Raw genomic sequence first — 20348 nt, 5'->3', positions numbered from 1 at the left:
CGGTCTCTGTGCATCGACCCTGGTGACCTGGCACACGCTTCTGCTCAACCTCAGCTATTAGGTCCAGGGGATAAGCAGTATGGATGGATGGATGGATGTTCTGGGTTTCTGCATCTTACCCAGTAAAGTTTTTCTTTTCTGAAAAGAATCGTGAACAAACTTTGAAGTTATATATTATATTCATGCCAAAGTGGAATTTCATTTTCCCTTGTCAGGTCAGTCTGCTTACGTCCTCTCTTTTCGATTAAGAGTAAACTAAAAGCAGTGAGCAAAGAGGAGAGGTTAATGCCACAGATATTTTAAAAGCTTTTTTTCATTTGCATCTTTCATCATTTGAAACCCTTGTGTACCAGTTACCTGGGCGACAGCAGCAGTATTCCTGTCTTCCGTGATTGGTGGCATCACTAACAGATGTGGCCCAGAAGATGAAAGCCGTGCCTCATGCACATGCGAATCTGATGCCTCATTCATTGTCAACCTTCTTCCTCTCTGGATAGCAACAGGTTGCTCTGGCCCCAGACTCAGCAGATATGTCAAAGTCAGATCTGGTCTTAAGGGAGATTTGTCTGATGCAGTGGGAGGCTGCTGGAGATACAAGTCAAGCTGACACGAAGGCTCTCAAGAAAAGTGGTTAACCTGTTCCTTCCTCCTTTATCTCTCGCCTCAGGCTGACGTCTCAGCTGAAACCAATGGGACATGGCGCCAGGCTTTAGATAACAGTATGTGGGCGCTATCTGTATAACTGCAGCTGGAAGACTGCAGCGCAAACCATATTCTGCTGTGGCTTGATTAAACTGTTTTAAAAGTTCATGTAAGTCTCTTTTGAAACCAGCAAAAAGGAATAGACCTGCAAAATGCAGAGCTTTGCTTCCTTTAGGCAGTGATTCCCAACCAGAGGGCACCATGGGTCAATGGAAGAGTACTCCACTGATTGCCCTATGATAACAATGGCAAACTCGCAATGGACAGATTGAAAAAATGAAAAGGTTTTATTCCAGTCCCTTCTTCTTAAAGGTTCAGTCGCGTGTAAAATTCATGTGAAAGGGATCTATTTACAGAAATTTTATATAAAATAATCATCGTGATGTTTTCCTGAGTGTGTGTTTTATCTAAATTATACAAATTGTGATTTTATTTACACTAGAATGGGCCCTTTATATTGAAATACTTTATATCGGGGGGGTCCTCTCTATGGAGGCCGCCATGTTTCTTGTAGTGGCCAAGAACTGGACAAACTAAACACTTAGAGTTTTTATGACAACCGAGGGTCAACACAGGTTCTTGTTCATATTTGGAAGGGGAGGAGGAGGTGAGGGGTGTTCAGTTGCAACACGCAACTTCACCACTTTTTCAGACTACATTCTACACACTGCAACTTTAAGTCCCTTATCGACCAGTCAAAATATCCCCCAACCACTGGACTTTCGCCTGCAACAGGAATGGATATTCATTCTGCAGTAGACACAGGTTTTTATCGCCTCCGGCTCTGATCGTCAGGGATGGAAACATGACACCCTGGTGAATGTGCTAATTTCTTCTTCCTTATTTTGGCAGTCTAGAAGCCGCTGCTGCTCTTGTTATTTGCAACTCTATGACGTTGAACTTCCGTGCATTTCTCACGTAAATAGCCTCAGACATGTGTGTGCTTTTTTTTCTTTTACATCTTGGAAACAATGTGCAATATGTCTGGCAAGAGGCGACAAGAGAGCAAGGTGAGAGAGCTTTCCAGTTTCTGACACCTTCATGACATCGAACATGACTCACCGGGCACAGAAACCCCCCCGACAGGAAGCCTAACTCCTCTACTGGCAATGTGAAAGGAGTCGTTTTACCTGCCTATTCCTAACACTAATTTGGTTGAACACGAGGTAATGCTTATCGAAATCTGGTGCCAGGTAAGTCTTGGTTAAGTAATTTATTGCAGTAGAGCTCCCCAAGACAAGTATTAACACTGACAAGGAATATGTAATCAATGGCTTGTTATGGGTTAAATTACATTCAGTTAAAAATAATAAATGTATAAAGGGGGTTTGGGGATACATCAGACAACAAAATGGTGGCTACATTTGCTTTGCAGAGTGTTAAAGTATTCATAGGTTACCTGAACTGACACCCAAAGACCTGGCAGCTCAATTCAATCGTAACCCAATCTTTCTCTGTCTGCTTTTGAGCCCTTATCACAGCTGAGGCTGAGGCCAAACGTCTGCAATCACATAAATAAGACGGTAAAGCAGCATGTATGACGTGGCATGTGATATTGACACAAAGTGTGCCTCGCAATTTGTGCACCCTCTCTTAGGGGCCTTATCTGGTGCCTGGGTCCCGAGAGAGATCGTGTTCGAATGAGTCATCAGCAGTTAAGGCCGAATTATACTCTTGTTGCAAGACACGCAACACGCCCCTTTCGTGCCCTCTGGCGTCTTGCGTGCGTCCGTCGATTTTTCTAACTATACGACAAAACGACGCAAGCCTCACGCAGCCCGCAAGGCTTGTGATTGGTCGGCTGACTACATCCCGTCCGGAGTCTAGTTTCCGGTTTCATTCCCCACAATACGCGGAAATCACGGAAGATTTAGAAGAACGAATATGGACCAAAGAGAAGAGCACTTGGCAGAAGAGATCCGAAAGTATGACCACTTGTATAACCCGTCACTGACTGGCCGATTTGGCCGCCAGAAATAGGCTATGAGGAGCCAGAGTGGCGTTGTAAATAAACAGTCGACGAAGAAGAAGACGTCTCTTCTTTGTGTGTTTTGTCTTTGAAAAAAAACGTTCCTCCGCCTATGGTTCTGGCGGTAAATTGCGTTGCAACACGCGCAGCACGTAAGAGAAGTATAAACCAAAACGAGTCCGTCGATGCAGCTGTGTGGCCTTCCGCGGTTGCAGTCGCAGGACTATAATTAAGCCTTTAGACGGCCAAAAGGAGGGACGTGTTGGAGAGAGAAAAGGGAAAGGGACGGGCAGCTGAGGTTAGGGGAGGTGAAAACCCCACCAAAGCAAAAGGGACTAAAGCAAACCCAAGAGAACGTGCAATGTGATGTCAGCGGCAGCGGCAGCCACTGATTCATTACGAACTTTAAATAAATGCAAGCAAACTGAGCAGATGAGAAACGACAGACTTCAGTCAGATAGTCCAAGTGCTTCCAATGACTGAGCAGAGGTTTCAGCTGGGCAGGGATGAAAAATTGTGTATGACAATTATAGTTACCACCATTAGCAGTATTATCGCAGCATTGTTCAAATGTGCTGTAAATGTCAGAAAATGTCACCAAGTTTCATATTGACATAACATCGATCATAAATTAAAATGATTGAAAATTCCTTATTTATAGAAGATGAGACAAGTTGCTGGGTTAAAGGTTCAGTGTGTAGAATTATAATCTATAGGTGAATATGCATGTTGCAGCTAAATACCCCTTACAAACATGACAGAGAAGAACCTGTGGCCGCCTTCAGTTGTCTATTAACAGCCTTCAGTTTTGTCCGGACAAATTTCAAGTTTGTTTAACAAAAACAGATTTTGTCAACAGTAGATGTTAGCATTTGTTATGGCGAGAGATAACTAACAGTTCTCCTGCTGTTACTGCCCCCCCACCGCCTGCTGCTACTTCCACCATGTTTCTACAACACACAGCAAATGCTTTGCTTGCTTTGCCTGCATCTTGAAGACGTGCTGACTTTGCCTGATACTGGACAGTCTCAAGCAAATCATCACGATAATTACGGTAGTAAAGATTAAATGGTACAAGTAACCTTTGGTAATTTTACCGCTGTATACCTTGAATTGGTCCATGAAAAAATTGCTTCATAGCTACAGCTGGGTACTTTTATATCAAGTCATGTTTTTCAGAAGAAAATATTTAAAACCATTATTCACAAATCTTTTGTGTGGTTTACTCAGCAGCATCCACCCGATCACAATATGTTGTGAAAGCAGCTGTGACCTGATACTGATCTTCTGTTTTCTCTATAAAACATTTATATAATAATAGCTTTTTGAGCTAAAACCCACAAGGAGCCAGATTTATCTACACAATAACTTACAATTAGGCAGGTTAACATGCATTAAACTAATAATGATATGTATAAATTATGGGATTAGAATGTGCCAAAGGGACCGGATTGGAATTTTTTCGGCTAAAGTTTTCAATCTCATAGCTCATATTTCTTTTTATTTTGTTATTATATATTTACTTTTTAGTTAGAGTTGAAGAACTGAATTCCAGGGCAAAAGACAACTACTCATTGATATCAAATATTCATGCACAGTTATGTGTGTTTTGCACGAGGACTCTTCACTTTAAATGCTGTCATGATAGCCCCTGGCAGAGATTATTTTTATTGTCTGACGCACAAGTGTTGCACAAATTACGAACAAGCCTTTTTGTTTTTTTTTTCTTAAACACAGACTGAATGGCAGTTAAATTTAGGATGATTATTAGCAAGGCAGCATCAGCTGAAGACTGTGATTTAAAGTGTCAGTTTGTATGCTGCTGCTCTGCGTGTGTGTGTGTGCGTATATTCTTTTCAAGAAACAGTTTAAATTTTAGATTTTTAAAGTGGCGACATTTTGTTTACAGTAGTGACTTCTGTTTCTTCGATGTCCACAGGGGTAGTATGGTCTAAGTTGATTGAGTTCACTTGAATAACTAAGCAGTAGCATTACGTCAGTCCTGTATAAGTGAACATTCTCCCTGCTCCTCATTGGGTGTCGAACTTTCCTATTCAGTGCTGAAGGCTCTTTACAGTGACAGCTGAAGAGTCACCAGTCAAAAGCCACAGTCATTTTAAACAATGTGTCTTTGATCACACAAAGATGTAAATGAAAGTAGGCCATTCATTTCCGGCCTAAGGCTCTTAAGTTTTTCGAGTGACTAAACGACTGCTCCATTGCAGATTTTGTCAGCGGTAGCTAACCTACCACAAACACTGCCACTTACTTGACAAGTCAATTTTTACTTGTGTAATGTTTGTAGGTGACTTGTGTCAAAATCAAACACTGTGTGTAAAGAATGATGTCACAACTGCTCCCTAAAAGTGAGGCCAGAGCGTCTCGATCGCCACCTGGTGGCTGGCTGCAGTATTGGTCACAAATTACGCCTCCTCCACATTAAAGATGGTTTCTGTCATTTAGGTACTTCTCATCACACTGATACATAATCAAATGTTGATTTTAATGATGTATGGTTTTACTTAGTTCTTTGATGCTATGAAAACAGGGTGAAACCTCATGAATGACAGCTGAAACTGATTGGTCAAGGGCGCGTATCAGCAGGACATCGCTACCGTAACTCAATCCCCCAAATGTGACCAGACTCTGGTTTCAAGTCTGCAAGATGGAAACATTCATATCTGAGATATTTTGGCTTCAAAATAGATATCCGTTGTTAGTAGGCTAGTTAGCCAGGCTTGCTTACATTTTCAGCTTACTTTTGAGCAGATGGACTATTCAGTTAATTCCTTATACATATAAAAGACCCAAACACACTACTATAGCATGTAGGGCAATCCAAGCTTGACAGTTTGCCTTGTCACAGCTGCAGATTTGTTATTTGACCATCACTGTTCAGAAGAGGTTTTTAATTAGTTGCGCTTCTCCTTTGGTTTCAGATATTTTGGTCTATGGCTACCCAGTGCATCTGCAATCAAAGAATACTGCTTTTTCTCAGTAGCTGCACAAACGTAATATCTCTCCTCCCACTCTGCCCTAACAAGCAGAGGTCAGGCCCACCTGAACAAATGGCTGCCACCCGGTACATGCATTATCAACCTGCATGCATGTGGTGATGAAGCCGAGAGAGCAAACATCATCTAATCCTTTCCCTGCATATGGAGTGGGTGTCTGTCATCCGGTCAGTGCTGCCTAGTGACCTACATCTTTGGAAACAAAATTACTCTTCAGCGTTTCCTTTTCGCGTCATCTGCTGCAGTGGTCCTTTGTCTCACACAGCTAAAGTAGGCTCTTAGACGGCTGAGAGCAAAATAAATCCAATAATAGACAGCGGGAAAATATCTGGTATTTTGAGTCAATAGGCTTCAGCCAATGTCCAAATTCACAAGGGGGAGGAATAGAATACCTCTTCAGGGTTTAGTTCTGTGATAAGTTGTGATTTATTATCATTGACGATTCAAAAAGTAGAATGCGAATCTACTTAACAATTGAAACAATTCACAGAATTTATTAATAATACAATTTCAAATTTTATTTTCAATAACTTCAAGTGTTTTGTTCATCATCTGTTATTATAAATTGCTGTTTTATCTGATGCAAAAAAAACAACATAATATAAGCATGATAACATACCTGATATCTGAATACATATTAATGATTGTTAAGATATTCTTTTAAGATCTATCCTTTGGCCGTTAAAAGAAAAAACTGGTTGTTTGATCCATAGAAAAAACACTAATCACGATCATGTGAGTCTTGTTTAGCTGAAGCAAACAAAATCACTTAATGTGGGTTGTCCTCAAATGACTGTGATACTGGAGATAACAGTACATTACAAAGCAGATCTGAGTCATGAATCAAACTATTGTACATGTATTTCGCTCAGCCAGGTTAGAGATATTCATGACTTGAGTGAACGACTAATGTTTTAGTTCATTGCTTTTAATGATTTTATTCCCTGGACCCAATTACACTGATTGGTAGGGTGATGTGACCTCAGATGTCCCCACACAGCTAAAGGCTGAGATTTGTTAGCATGTAGATATGCATGTGTGCTCAGTAGTGTTACCTCCTTTGTCAGGACCATTAGACCTCATAGAGAGCATGTGGATATGCGTGTGTGCTCATTTGTGTTACCACTTTTGTCAGGTCCATTAGACCTCATAGAGGCCAAAGTTCAGTCCTAATGAGGCAGAACCTCATTTCTGCAGGCCTGGTAATAAGACCAGTTATAAGGTTGGAGATAAGATGTGAATTGTGGTTAGGTTCAGTCAAGGTTAGGCATGAATTGGTCGTGAAGGTTATGCATAAGACTTTGCACAAGAATTTGGTTCGGCTGTCCACAACAAGCTCAATTCTGGATGAGTTGCAAGTGCCCGGTTGTCGTTTAGGTTTCAAGGCTTTCATAACTTACACAATAAAAGAAAGTTCTTCCTTCCCCCCTGTGCTTCTATCTGCTGTATCACAGACTGATAAATACTCTAGACTTTTTCATAAAGGCAGATGATCAGTGTCACGAAACCAAGGTCACTGTGTGAATGATATGTTTCTGTACCTGCAGGGCAACGAAAGTATTCAGGTAACTGTGTCCATGACAAACAAGCCACAGTCCGAAGGCATCAGAACTTGCGGCAGTATTTGGGAACATTTCCACCTTTGAATTATCCAGCACTGTTCTGCTTTATTGTGTTTTAATTTGAATCAGTTCATTGCAATGCCCAGAGTCAAAGTTATAGAAGGAGATACGTTTAGATCCATAGCTTTGACATTTTAATGTATTCATTTGGCAGTTTTGCAGTCTGTAAACATTTCAGCTAAATCGTTGTTGGTGACACAATCAGGGTCATATAATAGATTTGACCTCCTGCCTTTGCCTGAAGGTGGAACGATGCAACCTTAACAGGAGTCATAATCTCATTAGGTTTTACACTAACATGATAGGGACTTTTTGGGACAAATGAATCTGTGTTCAGTGGGTGATGATATTTGTGTGTGTGCGTGTGTACTAAAAATATATAAATGTAGGTATGTATGTCAACTATGACAATACATTGGTGGACTAATTCATTAACATTACATTCCTTGGAGCCACCCTGTTATAGTATGGCTACATTTTCTGCCGTCCTGTCCCCAGATTTCAATTAAAAATGTATCTAAATTTTGTTTGTCACATTGAAGGAGCGTGTGCTCTCAGTGTTTCTGCACTGCTGTTGACAAGATGTCAACAAATCCCCAGATATTTGAATATTCAATCATAGTTTCCTGAATTGAGTGAGGACCTAATCAGGATGTTCCTGGTGTGCATGTGTTCTTGTTCCCTTTCTCGATGCCATTCCCGTAGGACACACATTCTCGCATTAATAGAGCTCATCTGTGCGTGTGTGTGCATTTGTGTTTGTTCTCCTGGGCACACAGCTGTACTTAAATACAATGTTATTGCTGGTTTGTTGTACATCTTGATCTATTGTCAGTCTGTATATTCCCTATGTGTCAATGAGGACTAGCTGCAGGGTGATTTTAGCTTCATTCTACGGTTTCTGCTGCTTAAATGTTCTTCCATAAAGCGACATAAGACGTCAAAAGTTCCTTCCCCTCCGAAATCATCCTAATGTCCCGACTTCAAACCCATTCGGGGGCCTGCCTCTCACATTTAAGTGGGCTGATGGGGATGCAGGAGGAGCCTGTTTCCTAAGCCTTGATTGAATTAGTTGTGGAGAGCTGCTCGTTCTGCAAAGCCGGCGCCACTCCCTGCGCTCCCCTCGCCAATGCCTCCCTTTATTTCTATGTCTTGATTGATGATGTGATTACAACATCAGTATGTCTGTGTGCAGCACACCTGATTATTTCGAGTGTACTCAATCATTTCATGGAGGGTCTGTAAATTGTGTTAAAGGATTTTGGAGGAGCTTGCAGTCCATTCGCTGGCTCACAATAGAGCGTAGCAGTGTACTGGCAAAAAAATGGCCCAACATCTGTATGTATGTCTCATAACAAACCTCTTAGCTTTTGGAGGATGCAGTCTACGCAGCCGACGGAAATAGAACTGAAACGAGATGTACTGGTTTGTAATCAGCTGCCTAGCAACAGGGCTGAAGTTAGAAATGACAATACAATTTTTTCTTCGACTTGGTTTTTTAATCACATGGACCGTTCGGTCAAGTTGAAGCATGATACTTAAGCATGGTACAACTCGTCGCTTGCTCACCCAATTAACACTGGTGTCAAACAAAAACGGTTTGACACCAAAGTGCAATGAATCCTAGGGTAGGTAGCTCGGAGAAGGATTCACCAATTGGAGCCTTTGTTCTTCGAGGATGGAAGGACACAGTTGTCTACAAAAGTTGAAGGAGCCTTGGAAATAGCCCAGCCTAGATTATTAATTAACAGGAGAGAATGTTGATATCCGTGCTCGACTGGCAACCTGTCTAGGGTGTACCCCTCCTCTTGCCCAATGATTGGCCCCCAATGGATGGATGGCTAAATGGAATGGTGACATACAGTATGTGTTTTTATGTGTTAGTACAAAGTGCTACTTACTGATGTCAAAATGCAGAAACCTGTTAGTTTGGAGGCTAATTCCTAACATTATTTCACAAGTGGAAGGTAATGAAATACTGTTTTTAATGTTGCCATACGTCTGAGTCACCAAGGAGCTTCAATTGTGAGGCTTTTATTGCATAGCAGTCTTGTACACACACTCACACAGAGAGAGAGAGAGAGAGAGAGAGATCTTCTTTTGATGTAAGACATTTGTTGCTGCTTTCTGACTAAATGTCTGAGCCTGCAGTTAACTTATCTTTTTCCCAAATACCTCATAAACCAGTACATGTATTTAAAAACGGTCTCTTTTGTCCCTGTATTAAGTTTATTTACTCTCACCTTTGATATATCCTCCTACTCCCTTCCCTACCTTTCCTCCTCTGAACACATAAAAGCTGTATCCACGGCATCATTTGTATCCTTTTGCTGTGTTTCACAGTCATCCAAGCACTTCAGCCCACATGCAGTCAGCGATTTGGAGTTTGTCTGTAACGCGACAGACTGGCTTGTGTTTTTTTTTTTTATCTTGCATATGTTCCCTGGGGAATATTCATGGTGCAATGCGGAGCGCTGAAAGCATCAATTAAAAGCTCCACCAAGAGAATGAAGCTTTTATCTAACAGCTATCTGAGGGATGTAAACAAATTAAGAAAATAATATCTCCAGGTTCTTCAGGACTTTTTTTCAGTATTAAAAGTAATCCAGGTCATTGCACACTGTGTACCCCTGAGACTCTATAAGTATTTTGTGGACTCAAACACTTCAACCGTCCCTCCATCAGCATATAGTATATACTATATAAACCTTTGTTTTTAAAGTATGCATTTTGATCCATTTAGCAATTACTGACAGCTTTATTTTAAATTCAAATTAGGTGGTATTTGAATAGTAGTAATCTTGCTGTATTATTTGATTAAGAGGTACTTGTGTTAAATTCCTGTTTACTCCCTATTCTAACCTAGGAAATTGTGTAGATGTCAATGTTAAAAATACTTGAATACAAATCAAATAATTTTGTATAGTTAAACAGGAACAAGTATTTTCTAGAGCAAATTTATCAAGAAAGACAGCAAAAATAAATGTCAACAAGCTAAATATGCAGACACCATTCAATCAAACATTCTGAGAGGTCAGACTCTATGCTCAAATCATGGAAGGCAAATGAAACTGTTTTGAGCTTGTTATTCCAGCTTTTTCTGTTGTTCTGTATCATTTGAGGTGGAAATACTTCACTTAATGTTAGGTAATTAAAAGGAAACAAAATGCACTCATGAATGGATTCTGATCTGTGTGGCCTATAGTTATTTTTAGATCAGGTATTTCAGCGAGGGAGCACCTCATTCTGTCCGTTTCTCTGCCCCAACTCCGATAATGGCAGTGATGCAATTGAGACGTGAATATATAACGACCATTATGTTAAATACTAACTTTTCCCCCGCACTTAAAGCGAAGGACGGTGGTGGTGATTACACTCTTCAGTGACAGGAAGAGAGAGTGCTTTAATAACGTGAACGCCATTACTGCTGAGTCACGACATGTTGGAATACGTCGTTTGCCATTTTAAATGGCAGGAAAGAAATGGAAATACATTTTTTAATTTACATACTACACAGCCATTGTGAGAACGTTTGAAAAATGTGCAACCACCATGTGCAACGAGCCCTCCTGGGTACCTTCTATAGGAAATATTCATGGCATGCCCAGCTGAGAGTAGACCCTGGTAGAATCATAAAAAATATTTGGCCTGGGAACGCTTCAGGATCCCAAGAGGAGCTGGAAAGTGCTGTTGGTGTGAGAGATTTCTGGAAAGAGCGAGAAGTTTCCCCTCACGCCCTCCCCCCTGGCATATTCAAGAGACTGACTTCCTGCCTCTCCTGTTCTTGGTAAACTCCTGCATCTCATGTCTTCTGCCCTCTGTTTCTGTCATAATGCAGGTGGCGAGATGGGAACATCGTACACAGAGACTCTCCAGGCTCTTTGGCAGCCCTCAGCTCGGCTGTTACTGCCTGGGCCTCGTCATCGTTTTGCTCAACGTCTACCGTAGCCACAGGTGAAGCAGACATCTCTCCTCTTCTTCTTTCTGCTGTCTTTCAAATCCTCTGAGCAGTCACCAGGGCCGATGCTAAGCTTAGAACAAACCTGTGCAGATTTCCGACCTACACTGTTCCTTCCTGTATCTCTTGTCTTGTAGCACTGTCTGTCATTTTTGTGTTTTCTTCCCTTAATAAGATTCACTAGTTTCATTACACAAATTGTGAAAGTTTTCTTTGCTTAGGCCGAACAGCGTGCTCCCCCTGTTTGGACTTAAACCTAACTTATTTTCCAGTTCATTATAGATAAGAAAGAGCCAAACCCAGCGGAGTAACCTAGTTAAACCATTAGTCATTTTGTTAACATTGTACCATAGTATGATAATAAAGACCTTGAATCTCAAGGTTCTACTGTACACAACGCACTCTTTTTCCCTTTTGTCCTGTTGCCATCCTCTGTATACATCTTCCTGTTTTCTTTCCTCCGCCTCGGCTCGGTGTACTTGTTTCTTCTCTCTCCCTGCGTTGGTTCTGTACCGGAGGCTCTGTACGTGTCTGTGACACCCCCGTGCCTGCCATCAGCAACCAGTGGAAGTACAAACCTTCCACTGCTGAGCAGAATAGTGACAAAGCACCCCACTATCAACACCACACACATACAGTATGCCAGTATGTGAAGACTTTTTTCTTCCTCCTTCTCTCAAAAGGATGTCTGTGATGCTTGTTGCCGGGCAACAATGCTTTTGTAGCAAGATGTTTCCAAGATGATAAATTGTCTTGCCAGTTTTATTCCTGTGGTTCTGAGGAGAATGATTATCAATACACTCAGAGCAACATGAATAACTATAAATAGCATGAGAACAATTCATTCACTCAGATGTGCTAGAACAGAAGGGGAATCAGGGAAATAATATCTCTACCGTCAAACTGAATTCACTTCAAACAAAAGTAATAACAAAAGTATTTTAAAGGCTTTTAGTTGAATTATTGTGCCGTTATGAAATTCCAAGAACTGCTTGGAATATGTATTATTTTTGTTGAGACATGCTTACACATCACTTCCTTTATCAAAGTAGAGCTCCAGGGATTTTAAGTCAAAAGTGTGTGGGCTAAACGCACATCCCATTGTACAATGTATTGTGTTTCAAAGAATCTTTTGACAAGCTCAGAAAACAACTTCAGCTCAGACACATATGCTGGTGAGGGTCCAAAACAAACAGGGATCAGGACTGTGAAAGACTGTAAGGAGGGACTGACAAAAAGCCAAGACTTGTCTTAGTAGGGAAAACACAGGTTTGACTCTGCTCAGTTCAAGTGTCTCTGACAGTAGGAAAAAGAGCCAGTATGCACAGTACCTGGCCACCTGGCCACTGAAGCATCTAAATGGTATTCAGCAATCATCCATTTAATTTTTTCCAACCTATTACTCTGACATGTCGAAATGTCGGCCATGAAAAAGGGGATTATGATACATTTTGTGTAAATTTAGCATACAGGACTACCTTTTTTTGTTTTTTGCTGAGTCACTGTAAACTGGGTAATCCAGGATAACACCATGGCAGGCTGTAAAGTTTCCCTTCTGTCAGGCCTGGACTAGAAGGAGGACTCAGATGCAGAGGATTCACGTGCCAGCACACTTTATTGAGATCGGTTCCTCTATGCAGAGTGACAAGATCAGGCTATGAAAAAACTTGCTTAATCTATTCAAAACACTCACTAGGAAAAGGAGTTCTTAAAACATAAATCGCTCCCAACGGAGGTCAAACAAAAAGGCTAGGGCAGGAAATCAAAAGCGCTCCAGAAGGAGGAAAACCAAACTATGAAAACGGGACAACAGAAAAGGCTCACCTAAAAAGGAGGCACTAAATCTCTCTAAACAGAAATCACTCCAAAAGGGAGGAAGAAAAACAGATTACCAAAACAACACAAAAAGAAGCTAAACTAGAAAACTTTAACAAACCAAAAATCACTCTCATGGAGGAAACAGAAAACAACTTACGCGGCGTAGCAAAGATCACGCTAAATACGACTATGGCTGTGGAAGGGCTTGGGTGAACGAACAAGAACGAAACACTTCGGCACAAGACAAAGGGGAGACGCAGACTATAAGCACATGAGGGTGAAAGGAACAGGTGGAAACAATCCGGAATCAGTGACACATGAGAAGGGCAAGTGACCTGAAACGAGAGGAGAGTTAGGATTTCAAAATAAAACAGGAAGTAACGAGACAGAAACCCCAAGACAAGACAACCCTCACTGCGGTGTGACACCTTCAAAACCAATTGGGATGGTAGCAAAGGGCAGCACGACAGAGAGCTTCACAGCTCAGATCCTGAAGGTTACTGAAGTCAGTGAAACAACCTGAATCTTTTACAGCCTCTTCTGCATCTGTCTCAGCAAACAGTGACGTCAGTGGCAGGCGAAGTGCTCTGGTGTGTGTGCATTGATTTTTGTAAACCTCGGCATTGATGCACACTTCTTAGATTTCTCTTTACTTTGGAAAACCTGAACAAACAATGCACAGGGGTAAAACTATGAGTTTTAACAGGATTTAAGATGTTTATGACAAATGGAAAGAATATATTATTTATTACTCCTATTAGACCTAATGAGAAACACTAAAATCCCCTGCTACAATACAAGGTATTCTCTTCTAATCGCAACATTCAATTTTAATTACGTTTATTTTGTCCATCACACTAATTCAGGTGCAGTTCTGTGGCTTCAGTGGTCACGAAAATTCAACCTTTGTGAGTCGAATCATTTCCAAGAACTTTTATGTATAAAGTAAAATGTTTATGTATAAAAGGAAACTAAACGGATGAGGGGGGGGGTTGGAAAAATACATCTACAACACCGAGTTTAAAATGAATTAAAGAAAAGCTAAGAAAACGACAGTTAATGGTGCTAATAAACCTTATGTGGGGTTTAAATGATTAATCAAGTATATACATGTGCGTTCATAGCAACAAATCATATCTGTTCTGCTCAACAGGGTTCGGTAAAACCCTCCTCTGTAAAGATAACATTAACTGACAGACAAGCCACCTCATTGACCAGCAGGCTGCTTTCTGTACAGTTATCTAATTGACTTGTACACTGATTGATTCACTACCGGGCCAATTAGCTGACAGCCCTGTCTTTTTATAGCTCCATCTATTTCCAGGCTGTATGAGAGACATGCAGAAGACGCAGAGTTGTTATTTTTATCAGCTCAGCCCACTGTAGTGATTACTGATTACGTTTAATATTAAACCCCAAGTGCATTTCTAATTAATCGCGCCCATGCTTTAGCACCCAGTTTAATGAGTTGCGAGGATTGGGATTTACACATTAAGAAGTATTAGATACCAAATTGTTACGCATCCATTCTCTTCGTTTATCCTCAGGGAATGTGAACAGCTTAAAATAAAGAATTTCTTGTACCAAAACCCATATTGAGAAACATGAGTAATGTTTGTTAGTAATTTCCTTCATTCTTTTTTTAATCTACACTGCAGTCGCAAAGTCATTTAGAAGTAGTTATTGAAAAAAAAAACAATGCATTAACGCGTTGCCTCACATATTAACTGTACTCACTGCCGATGAGAATGTATTTTGTTTTGCAGTGACGACAAAGACCAAAATGAAAGATAAATAAAGAGTTGGACCTGATGATTTCCCCAGATAAGAAGTCACAGGATCACCAATGTTTTCCTTCTTAATTTGTGATGCTGTTGTGGGGTCAACCTCATGATAGCACTTGAGAGGAAGTCAGGTCATGATCATAGTCAGAGGAATACATCAACATCATACCTAAAATCGAAGAAGCATGTATGAATTTGTTTAGTTTTTCAAAACATTATTGAACTACATTAAGTTAACAGTTGGTTGTGTTAGTGTAAACTTAATTTGTCCAAGTATTCTATAAAATGTTAATAGTTTTAAATTAGCAGAAGTCTGTTACAGGGGGATCAGTAAAAAGTGAATTACAGTAATGAAGACTGACTGAAATTCCCCAGGGCATATTTTCTTGATTATATGAGATCATTTTGTCTGAGACTATCTTTCCAACTATTTTACTAATTTAGGAATAGAAGATTGGATGAGAGCCTACAATCAGTTTGCCAGTGTATTAACGGTTGGGTTTCTTAAGTTTTACAATTCCTTCCGTAAGGGCATTTGGTCAGATGCCAGCATCTTTGACAACATGTAACGACTGAATGAGGGAGCTTAAAAGTGAAAATGGAATATAAAATATGTTAGGTGATGTAGTCACAACATTATTGATCCATCTGTCAAAATCTCAAAATTGATCGAATTGAATATTAGGCTTGAACAACTGTATTCCAAGAATAATAGTCTTATAATTTAGTTTTAGTGCAAATGACATTTTAATCTCTTGGCCTGATCTGCAGATTAAACGCCATCATTTCGTTGAGGTCAGCGGTTCGATCCCAGTCTTCGCCATCTGCATTCCAAAGTGTCCTTGGGGAAGACAATGAACCCCAAATTGCCCCTCATAGCAAAGTGTAGCCCATAGATACACTGTAGGACTGGGTGTGAGAGTGGGTGAATGGCAACACACTTTACTGGAAAGCGCTTTGAGTGGTAATAAAGACCATAATGTCTGACTAAGGTCGGCTGCAAAGCGACTCACTGGGAAAGTGTCTTTATTCAACTCCCACGCTACACCTTATGTACCTGACCTTCCATTACTTCCTCATCATCCAGCTCTCTCTCCAACATTAGAATTTCTATGTCACATTTGAAAAGGTTAAAAGACATTCGATGTACGGTTGCTTTTACATAAGACACTTCATTCGCATATGACACTTTTTTTTCCCTTGGACAATAGAATAAAAAGAGAACTTGTCCTTTGTAAATTAGGTGTAGATTTGTACTGACAAATAGGTTAAAACCAATGACCAAGTGTCTGAAAGACCGATGTCCCGTTTTTGTAGACGCTAAATCAACGGTGACTCAGCATCAGTTATTATGGTATATCCAGGGGTCAGAGGTTTATTCACTGACCGCCTGCCGATGTCTCCTTTCCCATCTCTTTTCCAATCCAAATCCCAGCAGTATGCCCAACCACAACCAACCAACAGCTCAGTGGTTGCTCTTTGTGTTGCTCCTTGTGCCTGACATGTCGTAGCATCCCCACTTCAACACAACACCAACCTGCTCCCTTTGACAAAGGAAGAACGGCATAGAACTCGCAGCACAGACCTCGTAACCCAGTTTCCTCCTAACCCAGATTTGGGAGCCATTTTCCTCTTCCGGAAGTACCCTGCATTCAGATGACAGCCCACAAGTGTGTTAATGCTCACACTCAAACACACAATGTTACATCTGCTCCAGCGCCTGTGTTTCATTATAATTTGCACCATTAGAAATCCTTTCAGCACAACCCAGACTTAACTTTTGAACCTTGCAGATGTTCAGAGGTTGTGGGGCATGACAGCCTTACCAAAACTAAATCATGAAATGATAAACAAGGAGTGTTAAGCACCCAAACAGGAAATTAACTTTATTAATAGTATTATTCTATAATACTATATAGATATATAGCTGTTTACTCTCCAGTTTAAAATGGTAGCAAAGCGCTGCCACAAGGGAAGACACAGACACATGAGGAGGAGTCACTCTCACAGACTTAGAGACAGACAGAGCTGAGCATGAATTGTTTTTAGGTCTGTAGTTTTGATTTATAAAAATATTTGAAATGTTTGAATCCACAGGATACTTTGGGATTGACAGTTTGAGACCGTGTTGAGGCCAAGTCCAATACAATTGCAGTAAATTTGACATGTCATTTACACCGTATTTTAAGCCTAAATGTCTTCTGATATCGTCCTCTGAGCCGCGGTCATGTTTGCACGCACGCACACACCAGAGAACCTCACACACTCTAGCCTAAGGGCAAGGGGTGTTTTGTGGACTCAAACACTTCACCAAGCCCTCCATTCGGCATAGTGGTGGGTAGATTAGTGAATTGTCTGAAATGTTTCGGTGAACTATCCCTTTGAGCATTTTTTAAATCACTGTATCTCATGTGTATCTATATGCAATTGTTTTGTCTTACTAAAGCAATATAGCGTTTTCTCATATAAGAACTTCAGCCCCAGTGGATGTATTTGTTAAGCGTCCACTTGAGTGTTCAGAACACTGGGTGCCAGAAATCCAGAGTATGGTCAACAATAAGAAAACCTTGGGACATAGATTGCCCCCTATGCCCCAATGGGTGATGGTTTTACGGTGATGTAAGAAGTAGAGCAGCTGTATTTTCGTGAAAGGACGAGTTTGTTTGTGGCCTTGGGGCTGCACTGCCTGTTGTCAACAATATGTTTAAAGGAGCAGTGTAACAATCAATCTGCTGTGCTCGAGTCACAAGCTACTTGCTTGCAGCCTTTTAGTGGTTTTCATGTCACAGTGAGCTGAGCAGGTGCCAAAACGCAGGAGAAGGGTTCAGGTGAAAAAACAATACTCTTTATTCAGACCATGGCTCTTCAACAAAAGAAAGCTAAAAAAAAATCTAAATCCAAATAATCTTAATTTAGAGAAACACAAGGAGAACCAAAAGAGCTGAAAAACACACAACTGGTGAAACAAGGTGAACAAGATGAAACAAGACAAACGGACAAGAACAAAGGGAAGCACTGAGACTTATATACTCATTGCAGAGATAATTAAACACAGGTGAAACACAGTAGGAACAGATGCAGATGATCACACAGGCGGGAAACAGGACTAAGTGTCACGGTTTGAGGGAGGAGATGGACCCAGGATGCAGAGATTTTAACAAAAAAAAGGTATTTAATGTAAATAAAAGACTTTAAACAAGACAAAAACAAAACACAAGCAGGTAAGTTCTGGCGAAAAAGCGCACGGAGAACAAGGAAGCAGGAGAAGCTGGTCGAGACAGCTGAAACAAACAAACCGTATCTGCCACGTGTGGAAACCACTAGCACAACAACGAGTACGAACCGACACCAGACAAAGGGAAACAGAGGCTTAAATACAGAGCAGGAAGGCCGGGGCAATTACACCAGGTGAAACACATGAGGATTGGAGAGCACAATCAAAGACAGGAAGTGAGACACCGAGAAGCTGAAACAAGACAGTGAGAGCAAGGCTACAAAATAAAACAGGAAATAGAAAACACACAGACTGAAATTAACAAACTAAAATGACAGGACACCACACTAAGACAGGATACAAAGCTGTAGTCACACAAGGAGCAAAGCTTCAAAATAAAACAGAAACAGAATGAACAACCCACTCAAACTTCAATTCCAAACACAAGAAAAATTTCTAATATCAAAAGTGTCCCAACAACAATCCAAAAGGATTCATACCCTTTGGCTTTGCGTGAAACCAAGTGGTGAGCAAACACAAATTTGTAATAATTTGAAGGAACTTTAGAGGGATCATTAACCCCAATCTCAAGTTACCCACTCTCTGAAGCAGGTTCTCTTCTCAAGACGTGACACACCCTGTTAATTAGTTTAGCCAAACAGCCAACTCAAATATTGAGGCCACTGTGCTCCACTATGAACTATCATTAACTGATGCAGATATTCTATGTTCAGTTATTGTGCCACCATGGATGAAATAGACAAAAACTGTAACTAGCAAAGGGAGTGAGTATGTGCTTCCTATCATGAAGTCAGATTGACCTGGGAAATTACTTTCATTATGCATTCAGACAGCGCCTCTCTTGTCTTATCAAACACTCTTTACGCTACAGGTCATATTCACACATACACAGCACTTTTGCTGTACAGAAGGTGCTTGATCACACACACAAACATACACTCACCCACTAATGGTTGAATCTGGGGTTCACTATCTTACCAAGAACATTTCAACATTCGGACTAGAGAAGCTGGGGTTTCCAAATTAGTGGATCACCTGCCTCTGAGCCACAGCCAAGCCACAAAACTGTATTCTTCCAGCCACGCAAGTCAGACATCCTCCCTCAAACCTCCCTGCAAACATTCATCCTGTTATCACAGATTGTGTTTTTCACATTCCTCAAATTTTGCTTTGGCTTTGCACCTGGAAACAAAAGAAGTTGGTTACTTCTGCCGCAGCAGGTAGCAGCTTTTTTTATTTTTACAAACTACACTGAAGAGCCTTTTCTGACTATATTGATGATGAGGAGAGTGGAGGAGGTTATCAGATATTACAGACTAACAAATTCGGCATGGGGAAGAAGTTGGGTGGATGGATGGGTCAACAAGACATCTGACTTTTACTTAATTTAGACTCAAGCCACTTTCTTCACCTAAATCTTACCAAATACATTTTGTACCCAAAACTAACCAAATTCAAAACTAACCGAATCACACAATGAAAGTGATTTATTGGCATAACAGTGATTAGAAATGGTTTTCGAAGAAACAGACAGATGATGTCATCGTGCCGATAGGCACGTAAGATGAGAAATTGCTACTTTGTTGTCGTTGAGGGCCTTGGACTAACAACATACTTTGTTGTTTACTTTGGTGAACTTGTTGGATTTAACAGCTGGCCAGAACCGGCCCCACAGAGGTTATTTGTCTCTCAACAGCATGCAACAACTTGTGATTTTATGCCACTCCTGTAATCACAGTGTTTCCAATTTTACAGAGACTATATTATACTCGCTGACAAATGGACAGTTCTTTAGTGGAGTTTTTCAAATACCCCACACAAGAAGCCCTCTGCAGTTTGCCACCTTTTGACATTTCACAACTTTAAACTCAGAATATTGAATTCATGAGTACCTAATCTGTAGTTTAGCAATAGTACGACCATGAACTCTATGATGTTGCCTTTTTCCTCGCCTTGAATATCCTTATTCTTTTTCCATTGTTTTTCTTTTCCTTAGTGCTTGCCCTTACAGTTTTAATGGAAGCCAAGAATATGTTGAGGTTACATGTTGGTTTAAAACATTTGTTTTTTCTGTTGTTTTGTTGTTATTTTTTGTAGTATGACTGTAGCGATGAAGTCCCAGGCCAGGTGGGATGTGATGGACAGGTCCGAGGTCTTCTACACCGGGGGAGCTCTCATGGGGCTTGGCACCTTACTGGTTGTCAGCAGCTTCCTTGCTCTGGGATTCACTGGAACATTCCTAGGTG

The 20348-nt window shown here is 40.8% G+C and overlaps 1 protein-coding gene across 3 annotated transcripts in view; it reads left to right on the top strand.

Moving 5' to 3' along the window:
• Window positions 1-20348, top strand: part of pemt (phosphatidylethanolamine N-methyltransferase) — a 57560-nt gene that overhangs the window by 12688 nt on the left and 24524 nt on the right. For all 3 annotated transcript variants that reach the window (XM_062414188.1, XM_062414190.1, XM_062414189.1), the window contains 2 exons: window positions 11146-11261; window positions 20200-20345. In XM_062414188.1, coding sequence (XP_062270172.1) covers window positions 11146-11261; window positions 20200-20345 — 262 coding nt within the window. The remainder of the gene's footprint in view (window positions 1-11145; window positions 11262-20199; window positions 20346-20348) is intronic.

The sequence above is a fragment of the Platichthys flesus genome, chromosome 20, assembly GCF_949316205.1.
Source record: "Platichthys flesus chromosome 20, fPlaFle2.1, whole genome shotgun sequence".
Taxonomy (NCBI): domain Eukaryota; kingdom Metazoa; phylum Chordata; class Actinopteri; order Pleuronectiformes; family Pleuronectidae; genus Platichthys; species Platichthys flesus.
The sequence above is the reverse complement of the archived record's forward strand: the minus strand, read 5'-3'. Positions and strand labels throughout refer to the sequence as shown.